Consider the following 13,240-nt stretch of genomic DNA (forward strand, 5'->3'; position numbering starts at 1 on the left):
CCTCCCTCTTGACATCATCGGACTCCACATCCACAACAGTACAGCCTATACTGTACAGGGTTGACAGGGTTAGGTTTGAGTGAATCAGATCGGATCGGTATTGTTTTGAAGTTTGAGATGTGAAAGTACTACGTGTATTTTGTCGTGTTGACGTTTCTGTAAATCGGTAACAACAATTGAAAAGCGCGACGAAAATGGAGCCGGATGAAGTTGAGGCAAACTCAAAATCGGGAACGAGTATACGAAGCGACAAGAATGCCGCCATCGACTACGACGAAGACAGAGTAAGGTTAGAATTAATTGTGCCCGAGGAACTGCGTGTTGTCATCCGTGTAATAATTGTCGCGATAAAATACTGGAAGCAATAATTACTTCTCGCGTTTTTCCATTTTGAGAATAATAAACTTTGAAATATTGTTTATCTCGATACTTACACGTTGATGCTCAACAAATGTTCCGATTCATTTTTTTTTAGTGCAAAATTTGACAAAAATGACAAAGCATTGCTAAAAATGTAAAACTATATTATTCTATTATTACATTTGAGTATCTAAGATTTGAGCGTATATCTTTGAGCATATATATATTTGAGCAATAAATTTATTGTTTTGAGTTATTTAAGTTATTATATTGATTTTTTATTTGCTCTTGATTCTTATGTAAATTCCCGTTTTGTAATGTACGGCTATCTTTTTGATTTTATATGCATTCAAGAGACATATCTAATACTTAACTTTGCCATCAATGGTTTTCTCATTTCAGTTGCATGAGATGACAGCATCTTATTCCGAGATATCGTTCGATTCGCAATCCTCGCCACCAATTTCAGAGTTGAGATCACTCATTGACTCTCCGGACATCGATAGTGGTAAATTTCTAGATGACAATTTAGAAAAAATAGGAGGAACAGGCCATAGGCCCGATCAATTAGATTTGAGGAGTAGAGGTGGCAGTCCGACAGATGATGACGATCTCGATCCACCAAGCTATCACAAAGCTATGGGTTATCTGCAAAAGGAAGGAAGAGTAATGCAAGACGGGGATATGGTGTTATTTGTGACGGAAGATCTAGAAAATAAAATCAAATTGTCTAGTCCTGTAACCAAGAAGGGTGACACTCCATCGTTCCCAGGATCTCGTAGCTCAACTCCTTGCTTGTATAGACAGGCCTTGACTCCACAATTACCACCTCTCGATCACAATGTGTTAAACGAATTGGAGATGGAGGCTAGAAAGATCGCAACCTCTGTGGACGCGTTGACTGAAAATTTAGCTGCAATTTTACAAAATGTGAGTCTTTGGACATAAATTGAGTTATATGCTATGCCAATGTGATTTTATATGTTTGAAGAACTGCTGTATGTTTTAATTAATAGGAATCTTTATCAGCAGTAAAGAATACAATAATTCAGAGATGGAACTGATAATATACACTTTTATTTTTATCGATTTGATTCCATATTAGATTACAAAATCGCTAATCTAATGTATACAATGTATATATTGACTATTATACGTTTTTAACTTTGATATTGGCCTTTTATACATTTGGTTCTATAAGAATTATGTCTTGACGTTTCATTGTTTCTAACTATTATGTTTCATCTTTGAATTTATTATTTTATTCTTTGCTGCTGATGAAGATTTTATTGAAAACATTTTTTTCATTATTATTTAATTTTAATGAATAAACTATATTGGCACTTAATATTTTTTATTTGCTCGTTTTTGTTGATCTTTCTTTTTATAATACACTCCTTGCATAATACAAGTCTATTAATATTTATTTATATTTTATAAATTATTAATTTTTTTTTCCAGGCATCAGCTCTCACAGTTGGTTGTTTAGAAACGTATAGAGATGCAGTGTGCAAGACGTGCGACGCTGTGGATCACAATATAAAGTCGATGTATCAATTAATGGCTAAATGTGAGGAGTTGTCTAAGTCGATGGGACCAATTTATAAGTTAGCGGAACAGATGTGAGTATTAGTTAATATTTTTTAATTAATTTAGGCATGTAAAAAAATTATTAGTAATTACATCCCAAAAAACTTCAGTCATAAACTATCATTAGGATTCTTATGAAATTTTGTTACGGAAACGACACGATTCTTATTTATAAAGTCAATTAAGAGCGACTAACTGCAAATTACGTTCTTAAACTAAGAAGAGACATTTCGTTTTAATCAAGAACTAACAGCATCTCGACGGAGAGATGAAGGATGAAAATGAAGGAGAAGAAACGAGAGGAAAGTGCCTCTGGGGAAGAAGGAGAAAGCGCGTGTTTATTAAAACTTTCTTTCATACATGCTGAATCAAATTATTAATTCTTGAAGTATCCAGAGACTTACAGTAGTAAATTCTAAATTCAGAACTTTTCTTAGGGGTACTTAATCGAAGGAAAAATGAAAAGCGCAGGAAAAAGAACTTTCCTCCCACGTTTCTTTCTACGTTTGTTCTTTATCATGAAAGGTGCGATCACTTTGATGCTATATAAATGCTTCAAAATATTTGATTAAAACCCGGTTGCACCAATATTGTTTTGGTTTTAAACAAGATTTAAGCAGATGCCTATCTTTATCTTTCTCTCTCTGAATAAGTAAAGACATGTTTAAGTTTTTACTTAAAGTTAAATTGATGTTTGCACAATTGAGCCTAACTAATCCAAGAATAATTCAGAGCAATTACAGCATGAACTTAACCACATCCAAAGATTAGCGTAGCAAATTTAATAAAGGATCTTATTCTTGGTATACATAATCTATTATAATGTGCAATTATTTAAAAAAAGAAAAGAAAAAAAATTTATGTTAGCTAATTTTATTCAGATGAATTGCCATAAATATTAGAGTATTTCAAACATAAACCGGGCCATTCTTTACACATATATATACAAATATATTTTCTTATTTCTATTTTTTAGCAAGGAAATGAAGAGGATGCTGGAATTATTTGAGAGCGCGATGAATTTGTAAAATAAAAGGAGAAAAGTTTTGCACGCTTATTATGTTGATTAATTATAGTATCGTGCGTATTATCAGAATGCAATGCTATTGCACATTGTTATATGTTAATTTATAATGTAAAGAATATATCATGTATCATGTGACATATATAACTTGCTATTGTACACGTCTCTTTGAAAAATAATTATGCATACAAGTATGACTGCGCGCTTGCGCATATGCATCTGTGTTCGATCTTTGTTGAGTTTTTATCATGATTAGTATATGAGACATATACACGCGCGTGCGCTTACGGGATGCATTATGCAATTTAAATAAATTCTAGCATTTGTTCCATTGAAAATAGATAGAAATGGTACAGATAAGAGTTGAATGATATAATGATGTGTACTTTTTTCTATTAATTAACTTACTTTTTTGCAAGTGCAACAGTGCATTTTTTTCTTTAAGGAGGAATTCTATTTTGTTAAATCCAAGAAAGATCCGTCTTTAACAATTTTTCAGAGAAAGATATTGAAACAATTAAGATACAACTTTTGCAGGAATATTTATTTTGTAGTTTATAATGGTATTATCGCGAACAATCCAGTAGTTATAATAATACGTATAAAAAAATTAATTGATAAGAGAATATTATATATTATTATATTATTATACCATTTAATTCTTGTTTGTACTATTTTTTTAACTTTAACGAAACAAGTGCAGAAAATCAGTTGTGTGATATATCCTGTATATTAAATAAATATATATACACACATATTTAATAATAGTTGATTTAAAAAATGCTGACTGTTAAAAAATAGCTTTCTAATGCGAATATTGTCAGATACGTTACGTAATACGTTTTAATTTATACTAGTTGCACAATGTTATTAGTTTCTACGATTATTTGTACATACGCTGAAAAAATAAACGTTAATAAGAAGTAATCGATTTAATTATGATTATTCTTATTTAGAAAAATAAACATATTTAATGCGATTTTTATTTATACACTTCGGGACATGTAAAATTATAATTTGTTGAAAATAATTTGAGATTTTCTACTAGAAAAAAAAAAGAAAAAACCATAATAATGATAACTATTTGAAGGATTTGTAGCAATGGGGACGACATAAGTGCATGCCGGTGAGAGGGAAAAAGGGAGGAAATTTGACAAGAAGCAAAATGATGAGGGTGAAACCGGGGTTGGAAAATGGCTCGGAAGGGTAGCAGCGACGTCTACTTTGTAACCGTAGCCCAATACAGCGTACGGTAAAAGCGGCTCCGGATATCATATTCCAGGATGTGCATTAGAGGCGTCGAGTCACCCGTCATCGTAGTCGTTCCATCTCATCGTCGACGAGCAACTAAATACAATAACAGGATGGATGATTTAGAGGTTGATGTTAGGAGTTAACGGCTTTCTCGACGGCGACGAACCACTTTTCAGTTGCCTTCCTCGTCCATTCCCAAAGTGATAGGAAAAAAGTAGAACGGACCGATTTTGCCCCTTTTTTCTCTCTCTTCCAACGTTACTTTGCACAAAAGATAGTACAAACGATATCGTTTCTCCAGCCGAGGTGCTTTGTGCACGTAGCGCTTGATGAATAAAAATTCTGAAAAGGACCCATTAATCATAACTCTAAACTGAAAAATTGAGTGGCTAAATAAGAAAATGACAAAGAAATAGAAAATCTTGCAGAATCTATTTTAATAACTAATAAAATAAGCATTGGTATGAAATATATCGCGATATTCTATTTTTATAGAAAAACGAGATCTTATCATGATTTTATCGTAGAAAATATTTTTCTCAAGTCAAAAAATTTCTTGATCTTAAAATCCGTGTTTTCTTATAAAAATTTAAATTCAAGATTTAATCTCTCGCTTAAATATCTTTCATAGGACAGATATTTATATTTTAGAAAAACTAACGTAAAAAATTATTACACCCACTATTTCCTATTATAGTGATACATTTGCGTGGTTTAAGCACCGTAAATCGGAGAATTGCCGATCGTAATAAAAGTATATCGCTAATGCGAACGCAAACCATACCGTTCGCGACTACCAAATCAGATAGAAACCGAGCGAAGCTACGAGTTACGAACCGCCTCTCTCATCCTCGATTGCAAAGTTACTCATTTCGCTGCTTTGATCATTCGCCGTTACAGCCGAGAGACTTTCTTAGTAAATTACTCAGAGACGATGCGCGGGTGTCCTCCCGGGAGAGAGTTCGCCTCTTCGCTGGATCTTGCCAGGAAGGTGCGAGAGACGAGGAGAAGGGGACCGAATCGGGAGACTATGTTTCTGAAGTCGGGACCCGGAAGAGAAGAAGGATGGTGGTATTCGAAGGAAATGAAACGAATGGAGGAACGTGACGGTCGTAGAGCGAATTGGTACATGCGTTTCCGGGGCTGGTCGCGTCACTCGCGCGAAAAGGTGGAATCGCTCTGCCGCGTATGGGGAAGCTTGCGACACGGCGACAGCAAGCATGGCAAGAACGAGATGAAAAAGAAAAAAGAAAAAAAGAGGGAAAAAATCGCTCGACGGATCACAGACTGCTAATTAAAAAAAGCTCGGTGTCGCGACGCCCCAACTCGCTCCCGCGCAGAAGGGTGGCAGCCGCGCGCTACCCTTTTTGCGAGGCAGCAGCGTAAGAAACCTTTCGCCTTCTCTCTTTCATTTCCCCGTCGGCCTACCACCCTCTTTCGTTCGCCACCCTCTCATACGCGCCACACACCTGTCTCGTCCAATAGCCAATGAATTACGGAAGCATCCGGCCTCTCCCCCATCTCCCCCCTCTCTAACTCTCTTTTCCCGAGGAACTTTATGTGCAGCTCTCTTTTTCTTTCGCACGTCTACGCAGATCGAGGAAGAAAGTAAAAAATATAGGCATCCCCCGTATGTTGCGTTCATCACCCTTATCTTTTACTCTTGAAGAAGAAACTAGAAAAGAAATCTCTCTTTAGAATCCTTTTCGGAGGAAATCCTTTAAACCGATTACTAATAAAATAACGCATCATTTTTACATGAGATATTATAATATGTCAGTCTCGATTATTGTATGTGCATGTAAAATCTATTTTCTTGTAAGATATAATACACGATATATCATATAAGTAAGAATACTTTGATATCAATTTGAATAAAAAGCTCAAGAATTGACAAGCAACTGCTGACAATATCTTCAATTACGTAATGACTTTCTGTTAGTATCACGATACCTGGATAACTATTTCAGGAATTGAAATTTTTGTTTTTGTGTAAATTTCGTTATGATGGCTCGCGGATTTTCTTGAAACGATAAAGAAGTTCCGTGTAGATACCATTTTTATTTTCACTTTTACACTTTTTTTCGTTTTAATGGAAATCTTGTAAAGTTGAGTGTTACACCGTTTAATTGTTTAATATTTTGGCTATTTGAGTGCAATATTAAGTTCTCCTTAGATACAGACCTAGAGATATTTGCAATCTCTAGTAGCACAATTAATTGGTGAGACATTGATTCAATATTGGCATGTATTGGACCAATATTGCGTCAATAAATTGTGTTATTCTCGACTTTGCAAATAATATTTGATATATTAATATTGCTTTTTATTACATACATTACACACACACACACACACACACACACAAAATTTATAACTGATAAAAGTTGATACTAAATGTTATTATTTTTTATATATTTTAAAATTTAAAAATAAAATAGCGATCAATAATTATAACTAAAGTAGCTATAAATAAAAAGTAATCATTTAAATAGTATAAGTTTGACGAGAGACTTGGTTTTCCTGTTTTCACCACATAACATATATTTTACTTTTCTAGTAGCGGTAACTGCTTATAAATCTTGAGAAAAGCATGCACGCAAAGGATGAATGAACTTTAAGGAAACTTCAAGAGGCAATTAAATCGTTATTCGCAAATTAAGTTTCGTAATTATGAGTGGGCTTCGAGAAGTGATCCCGACGTGGAAGGGTTAGTTGGTTGGTAGTTGGATATTGCAACCGACGTAGCTCAAACTTTACAACTTTTCAATCGCTTTTTGTACAACTTTTCTTGTTAAGATCGCGATTATAATTTTGACTCAGGGCCAAATATTTCTGACAGACACATATATAATGTATATGCGATTTCCGTATAAAAGTTAAGCTCGGTTGTTATATCAGTAAGAATTGTGTAGCAATTATCAAATGTGTGGAAGATCAGAAGTATAAGACATCATCCATAAATAAAGAGAAGCTGGAAGGGACTATTTGCAGAGTTGACGGAGTACAGCATTAACTTTGGAGATTCTCTTGTTTCTCCCATGAGAGATTGGTATATAGATATCGTAAGATATTCGATATTCAAGATATTCAATTGTATCTCTGAAAAATATCAAGTTATCAGTGATAAGAATGTGAAGCAATTTATTGTAGTTTATTGATGCATTTTGTAATATTGAATTATGATAGTTGTTTTGTACAAATTTAAATATTGATTTCTTGATTTATTAATTTTCTTAATTAATCCTAAAGATTACGATGTCTCATTGTCATAAAAATCTTTTTGAATAATTTTAATTTAAAAATATAAATTACGAGTAAAGGTAAATATATATAGATGTGTACACGGAGAGAATTTTCTCTTAAAATTTACTCTCAAAATCCATTAATTGTAGGATAATGTGTGACCTCAAGAAATTTTACTACACTTTTTAGTAAAATTTACCATCTTTTAGTAAATTTTACTAAAAGTATAATAAATTTTACTAAAAAGTATAGTAAACTTCCTCGAGGTCACACATTCTCCCACAATTACCAAATTTTGAAGGTAAATTTTAAGAGAAAATTCTCTTCGTGTATGTAAATATATTACTTAGCCTTTTTGGTGATAAAAACGCTATATTTCAGTGACAAATATTTATAATATTTAACCATGATCAGTGTTATATTAAATATCATTATTTTTGTTGGCTTAAATAAAACTCGGGAAAAAAGCTTCAATTTTGCATTATAAATACGCAAAAACATGTTAAACCACCTTCCTATAAAACATTGTCCATTTACGCAGTGGTATAGCACCAATGAAAGATAAAGGAGTGTCTCTGTCTGATCGCAACTGAGATATTCGACGAATACGCGAGGAACAAACGCTGCTGCAACTTGAAGGGAAGAAAAAGAAAACAGACGAGAGCGAGAGCGAGAGAGAGAGAGAGAGAGAGAGAGAGAGAGAGAGAGAGGGGGAGGGGGGGGAGACAGCGGGTCCGGGGTCCGGGGTGTGCATTGTGCAGGCTGGTTCCGAGGCTGCGAGCTCGGCTCTCGCATTTTCCTTCTTTTTCCCCCTTCTCCTTGCCCTTCCCCTCGCTTTGTGACCACGCTCTCGCCTTTTCGTCGCTCGCGGCAAGCCGCCGATACCCCACGGTCCCTTCGGTCTTTCTTCCATACGCCGATTTTGCCGCCTCGTTGCAACCATCGCACGATCGTCGCACGTTTCTACCGACGGCCTTTTTCAATCCGCTCTTTTTTTGCACCGCGCGCCCGCGCCGCATGGAATATTTTCCCGCTCTGCAAGCTTTTCCTTGCTGAAACTGAGGCGAGGAAGCAGATAGAAAACCACATGTTGCGGTTTTTCTCTCATACCGCTCTCTTTCTATCGTAACGTGCGAGGTATCTCCGACATGCTCATCCCCTTAGATAAAACCTAATGGAATTTTTTATTTCTCCGGTTACTAGCTGGGCGGGTCTAATGAGAATCCGACAAGCTTTTGGTGTGCCGAGTCGATCTTTCCAGAGAATCGTGCTTTTTTTATCATCGCGCATTTGTCGAACGGTTTTTCCTCGTGCAATTATTCTCGCGTTTAATTCACAAGCCCCATTGCGAGCTTCTCCTCTTCTCCCTTCGATCCTATCCCACGAGCGTAATTGTTACAATTTATTCGATTCAGTGCGTTTGTCCACGCGGCGTGTAAAGAGAGATCTCTTTATCCCGTTTACGAATAAAAGTATTACTTTGTAGAATAAGTAGGCAACTTAACTTTTTTCGGTTAACTAAATTCGGCAACAAGTTTTAACTTTTTTGCAAACTTCCATCATCATATTAATTGAAGAAGAAATAACAACTTTCATATGCCAATAATTTAAGAATGACAAAGATATAATTAAACATGTACAAATTCGGAGACATATAGGGAAAAATGGAGACGTGAGGACAGATTTTTTTGTCCGACAACACATAATTCAAATCGGGGGTTGTTCCTGGAAAACGAAGGGACATTTTATCCTCGTGCGTTTTAGAAACAACGTTGATCCCTTTTGCGACGAGAAAAGTCATATCGTTTACTTTTTTTCGATTATTCGAACGAACCTTAATTGTGTGGCGTTCCACGAAAGTTCGCTACAAATGTAAATCGTCGTCATGATAGTGACTGTAGGACACATCGCATTTAAATGCTTTCTCCTCTTCGCTCCTTCCTTCGTTGTCTCGGTTAACGTTCTCTCGCGTCCGTTTTGTTTCCACGAATAGAAGATAGCTCCGAGTATACCACCTTCTCTCTCTCTTTCTCTCTCTCTCTCTCTCTCTCTCTCGTGATCTTCTCTCGCTCGAATCTATGCCTATTCCGATTTCGGAATTGTTTCTCTCTCTCTCTCTCTCTCTCTCTCTTCGCGCCGCGCTTGGATGGTCACTGCTCACGCTGGAGCACGCTCCATTGCTCTTTCTCACTCTCGAATTTCACGCGTCCGTCTTTGTCACATGCTTCGACTCGTCCTCTCTCTCTCTCTCTCTCTCTCTCTCTCTCTCTCTCTCTCTCTCTCTCTCTCTCTCTCTCTCTCTATTTCTCTCTTTGTCTTTCTCCTCTTACGTTCGCCTTCTCGCTCTCCTCGCGCACCTAACTTTTTGTCCTCGTTGGTCATGCGCTGTTGCTCTTTCCCTCTCGCTCGCGCAATGTGTTTCCCGCCCTACTCCAGCACTCCAGCGACCGGCGCTTACTTCAGTCCGCTTCAGTGTTCAGTCTGCGCCGAGTGGTCGCGCGCGTTGGTAGAGAATTTTTGTCATTCTTGGCGCATTTCGTCGTGTGCCGCTCGTCTACTCGCGAAAATCGCGTCGCGCACACACGCGTTTCGTCCGCGTGAAGCCGAGTTTAGTTTCGCGACGGAAACTGTCGCGGGTGCAGGCGGCATGGTGAGTTCGCGGGATGACGAGCCGCGTGAAGTGAAGTTTGCTCTCGATTCGGCGAACAAGTGAAACCGTTAGTGACGTGAGTGTGTGTCTCTCTCTCTCTCGCGTGCTCCCCTGACCACTCCTCTCTCCTCGCATTATTGTTGATTGTTGTTGCTCCGCTCTGCTTCGCCCTGCCTCGGTTCTGCCTACGTGTCCCCCGCTGTGCATCACTCCATCACCCGTGACACGGATATTCAGGATCATTAGCTGTTGGGACAGAACCGAGCCGCGCGATGGACTTCGTAATATTAAAGGTAAGATGTCTCCTCTCTTTTGTTGTTCGCAGTGCTGCCACGCATCCAACTCACACACGTCTAACAATAAGACAATCACGTTCCTATTGTCGCGACGTGCTTTTTATCGTCGCTCTTTGGCAACAGGCTAGAGTTTTGAAACGTCGCGTCGCATCGTCGCGCGTCCTACGTGATAATACATTTCCTATCTTCTCTCCAAGTGCATCGGTAAGCTAACTTTGGGATAAAGCAACGCGTAAAAAAAAATATATCCTCGCTGCCGTACGGCGACACACGTTCTTTATCATCATCACTATGGCGACAAATTGATTTTCAAGTATCTTAGTATCATATCGCAGAAAGCATCGATTTGCCCGTTCGTAATATTTCACTCGTTGCGATCGCGATGTGCATTTTCCATCAATCCAACTGCGCAAAAGATATATAGGCTGTCTCTGAATTTTTCCCGCGCAATAAGGAAATATCGCTCCATTATCTCAATCTAGCAAGCGAATTCTGAGGCAAATGCATAATTTGTTTGTTCTATTAGAACAATTTTTTTGTTTTATTAGAAAAAAAAAATATATATATGTGTGTGTGTGTGTGTGTGTGTGTGTGTGTGTGTGTGGCTTATTTCCAGCCACCACAATTCCCTCTACGAAAAATTTTTACAATAGTTAACAATGATAACTTTTAATCGAGATGTAAGACCAACTCGTTGTTTACGCAAAAAATCAAGTTGCCTACCGTCGGATGAAACACTTTTTTGTCGTCTCCAGAATCAAGCGTATCGGAAAAAAGACCGCCTGCCTCATCTCGCGGAGTTCGCGGCGAATCGTCTGCGATCTCTCACAAGCGGCGAGAGAGAGAGAGAGAGAGAGAGAGAGAGAGAGAGAGAGAGAGAGAGAGAGAGAGAGAGAGAGAGAGAGAGAGCGCAGACGCGACAAGAACTTGCCCTTGAAGGGCGACGCGCGCTTGTATTCTCGAGTGTTCATCGCGCCAAACGTGCCTTATCCTCGACTTCGTATCGTGGCATTCAAGACGACGCGACACGGCGAGTTGGCGCTCGTGCGCTCGGTCTTGGTGTACGAAGCTACAAACACGTTGCGCGAACAAAAACGAGCAATCCTCCCCGTTAACTCGTTTGTATCGTGCTCGGTGTCGATTACTATCGAACACGCGGTCATAGTCAGTTTATTTACTCAAACGACTGCCACATTCCCTATTTGTATTATTAAATTTTGCCTTTTTTTTCTTTTTTCCCTTTTTTTTTAAGAGAATAGGTGAAGTAGTTTGGAAATAGATTGAGGTTGCAGAATATATCGCAACAGTAGAGAGAGAGAGAGAGAGAGAGAGGGGGGAAGGGACAATACTACTCGGTTTCGCAAATTAACGCGAACCAGGTAGAAGCGTGCGTTCTGTATTGAAAATAAAGTTGCGCTAGTTAATTTCGCAGAAGAGAAACGTGTATTTTGTATGTGAAAATGGCTCGCGATAAAAATATGCGGTTTTCGCGATTGACGTGAATGGACGTGAACGAGTAACGAGAAGCGAATGTGGAATACGTTTACATTACGCGGTATTAGGGTCGCGTCGCATTAGGGATTAGGCAATTGCGAGTTATTATTAACTCGGCGTTGTTTCGAGTGTGCCGCGTTAAAGACCGGCTCCGGCGCGATCGATTAAGCGCGCTGATCACATCCATTTCCGCGTTCTCGCTGTTTGAATGCTGGTCATTCGGTGACAATTCGTCTATTTCGACGAGATTACATTTTCCCAAAGTGTCCCGCGCGCCGCGGAACGCATTACGATGCATTTACATCGCGCGTAATAATACGCGTGACGTTTATAGACGCGCGCGGTCCAGACGTAAATACGGCGCCATTATATGATAACCCGCTGCCATTCGGCATAAGCTCCCAAAAGCTCGCCGATAGAAAATGAATATTTGTATAACGTATTGCACAAACGAATCGAGAGGGTGGTGTGACGAGTGCCGCGAGCCACGAGTTATAATATCGGATCCAATATACCCAACGTACCGCGTAGCTCGTCGAGAAAAGACCCGAACTTATTTACCTTTCGCCAGCTGGAAATTGACACAGCCCGCCAGAAAACTATCCGCACGTTACCGCTCACGGTTATACCGGTTACCGGCGGACGGGGGGGGGAAGGGAGAGGGGAGGGAGGGGGGGGGAGAGAGAGAGAGAGAGAGAGAGAGAGAGAGAGAGAGAGAGAGAGAGAGAGAGAGAGAGAGAGAGAGAGAGAGAGAGAGAGAGAAGCGTCCGCTTATGCCCACGACAGAAAAATATTGGACGGAATTATCGTGAGATTGATGCGTTCGATAAAAACTGTCCGAGAGACCCGGTGATTCTGGGTGACTCGTAAATGAAAATTTCCCCTGTGAAACGTCTGTTTTTTCTTCCGCGAAAACGATATTTTGCATAATGTTTCGAAAGTGACCGACGTGTATTCAGAATCTTTGTATAAATTCTATTTCGTATACAGCTATCTTTAAGGGGAGGGATTATCATTCGTTCCGCTTGCGACACTACATTACTCGCGTAGAGTGTATCTTGAACCTTAACGTTACGTCTCCATCTTAATTTTCATCGTTTTCTTCGATTTACAATTACATTCTATTCTATGAATTTATTAACTTTTAAAGATATTGGAGTGTATTTTACACCCCCAAGCAAAGATTAATAATATTTATAAACATTGAATGCGCAAATATCAATTAATACACTTGCAACTGCGTATTGAAAATTGCAATTGTATATCGAAAACGTTGTAAAGATAAATTTGTTAAAGATTAAAATATTCGGTAATGCAGCAACGAAA

The 13,240-nt window shown here is 38.4% G+C and overlaps 2 protein-coding genes across 7 annotated transcripts in view; both read left to right on the forward strand.

Moving 5' to 3' along the window:
* Positions 1 to 40: 40 nt before the first annotated feature.
* LOC105834515 (BLOC-1-related complex subunit 6) lies at positions 41 to 3,910 on the forward strand. 3 transcript variants are annotated; one of them, XM_012677057.3, is made up of 4 exons: positions 41 to 284; positions 763 to 1,290; positions 1,822 to 1,982; positions 2,927 to 3,910. In XM_012677057.3, the coding sequence occupies exons 1-4, from the start codon at positions 195 to 197 to the stop codon at positions 2,976 to 2,978; spliced, it is 831 nt and encodes a 276-aa protein (XP_012532511.1). In that variant the 5' UTR covers positions 41 to 194; the 3' UTR covers positions 2,979 to 3,910. The 3 variants fall into 3 exon arrangements, with proteins under 3 accessions (XP_012532511.1, XP_036144575.1, XP_028046658.1); XM_036288682.1 differs by lacking the exon at positions 2,927 to 3,910 and adding an exon at positions 2,195 to 2,807; XM_028190857.2 differs by having other exon boundaries at positions 73 to 289; positions 2,927 to 2,993.
* A 5,998-nt stretch (positions 3,911 to 9,908) lies between these two features.
* The window catches only part of LOC105832614 (slo-interacting protein 1), a 184,135-nt gene continuing 180,803 nt past the window's right edge, over positions 9,909 to 13,240 (forward strand). For 2 of the 4 annotated variants that reach the window (XM_036288065.1, XM_036288069.1), the window contains exon 1: positions 9,909 to 10,417. Coding sequence is in view for 2 of the 4 variants with exons in the window: in XM_036288068.1 (XP_036143961.1) it covers positions 10,397 to 10,417 (21 nt within the window). In the remaining 2 variants the exon portion in view is untranslated. The remainder of the gene's footprint in view (positions 10,418 to 13,240) is intronic. The other 2 variants (XM_036288068.1, XM_036288070.1) reach the window with 1 other exon arrangement.

The sequence above is a fragment of the Monomorium pharaonis genome, chromosome 6 (assembly GCF_013373865.1).
Source record: "Monomorium pharaonis isolate MP-MQ-018 chromosome 6, ASM1337386v2, whole genome shotgun sequence".
Lineage (NCBI taxonomy): Eukaryota > Metazoa > Arthropoda > Insecta > Hymenoptera > Formicidae > Monomorium > Monomorium pharaonis.

Coding starts and splice junctions, on each gene's coding strand:
- LOC105834515 (XM_012677057.3), top strand. CDS start 195: ATGGAGCCGGATGAAGTTGAGGCAAACTCAAAATCGGGAACGAGTATA. Junction 1,291..1,821: donor TAGCTGCAATTTTACAAAAT/GTGAGTCTTTGG, acceptor TTTTTTTTCCAG/GCATCAGCTCTCACAGTTGG. Junction 1,983..2,926: donor TATAAGTTAGCGGAACAGAT/GTGAGTATTAGT, acceptor TCTATTTTTTAG/CAAGGAAATGAAGAGGATGC.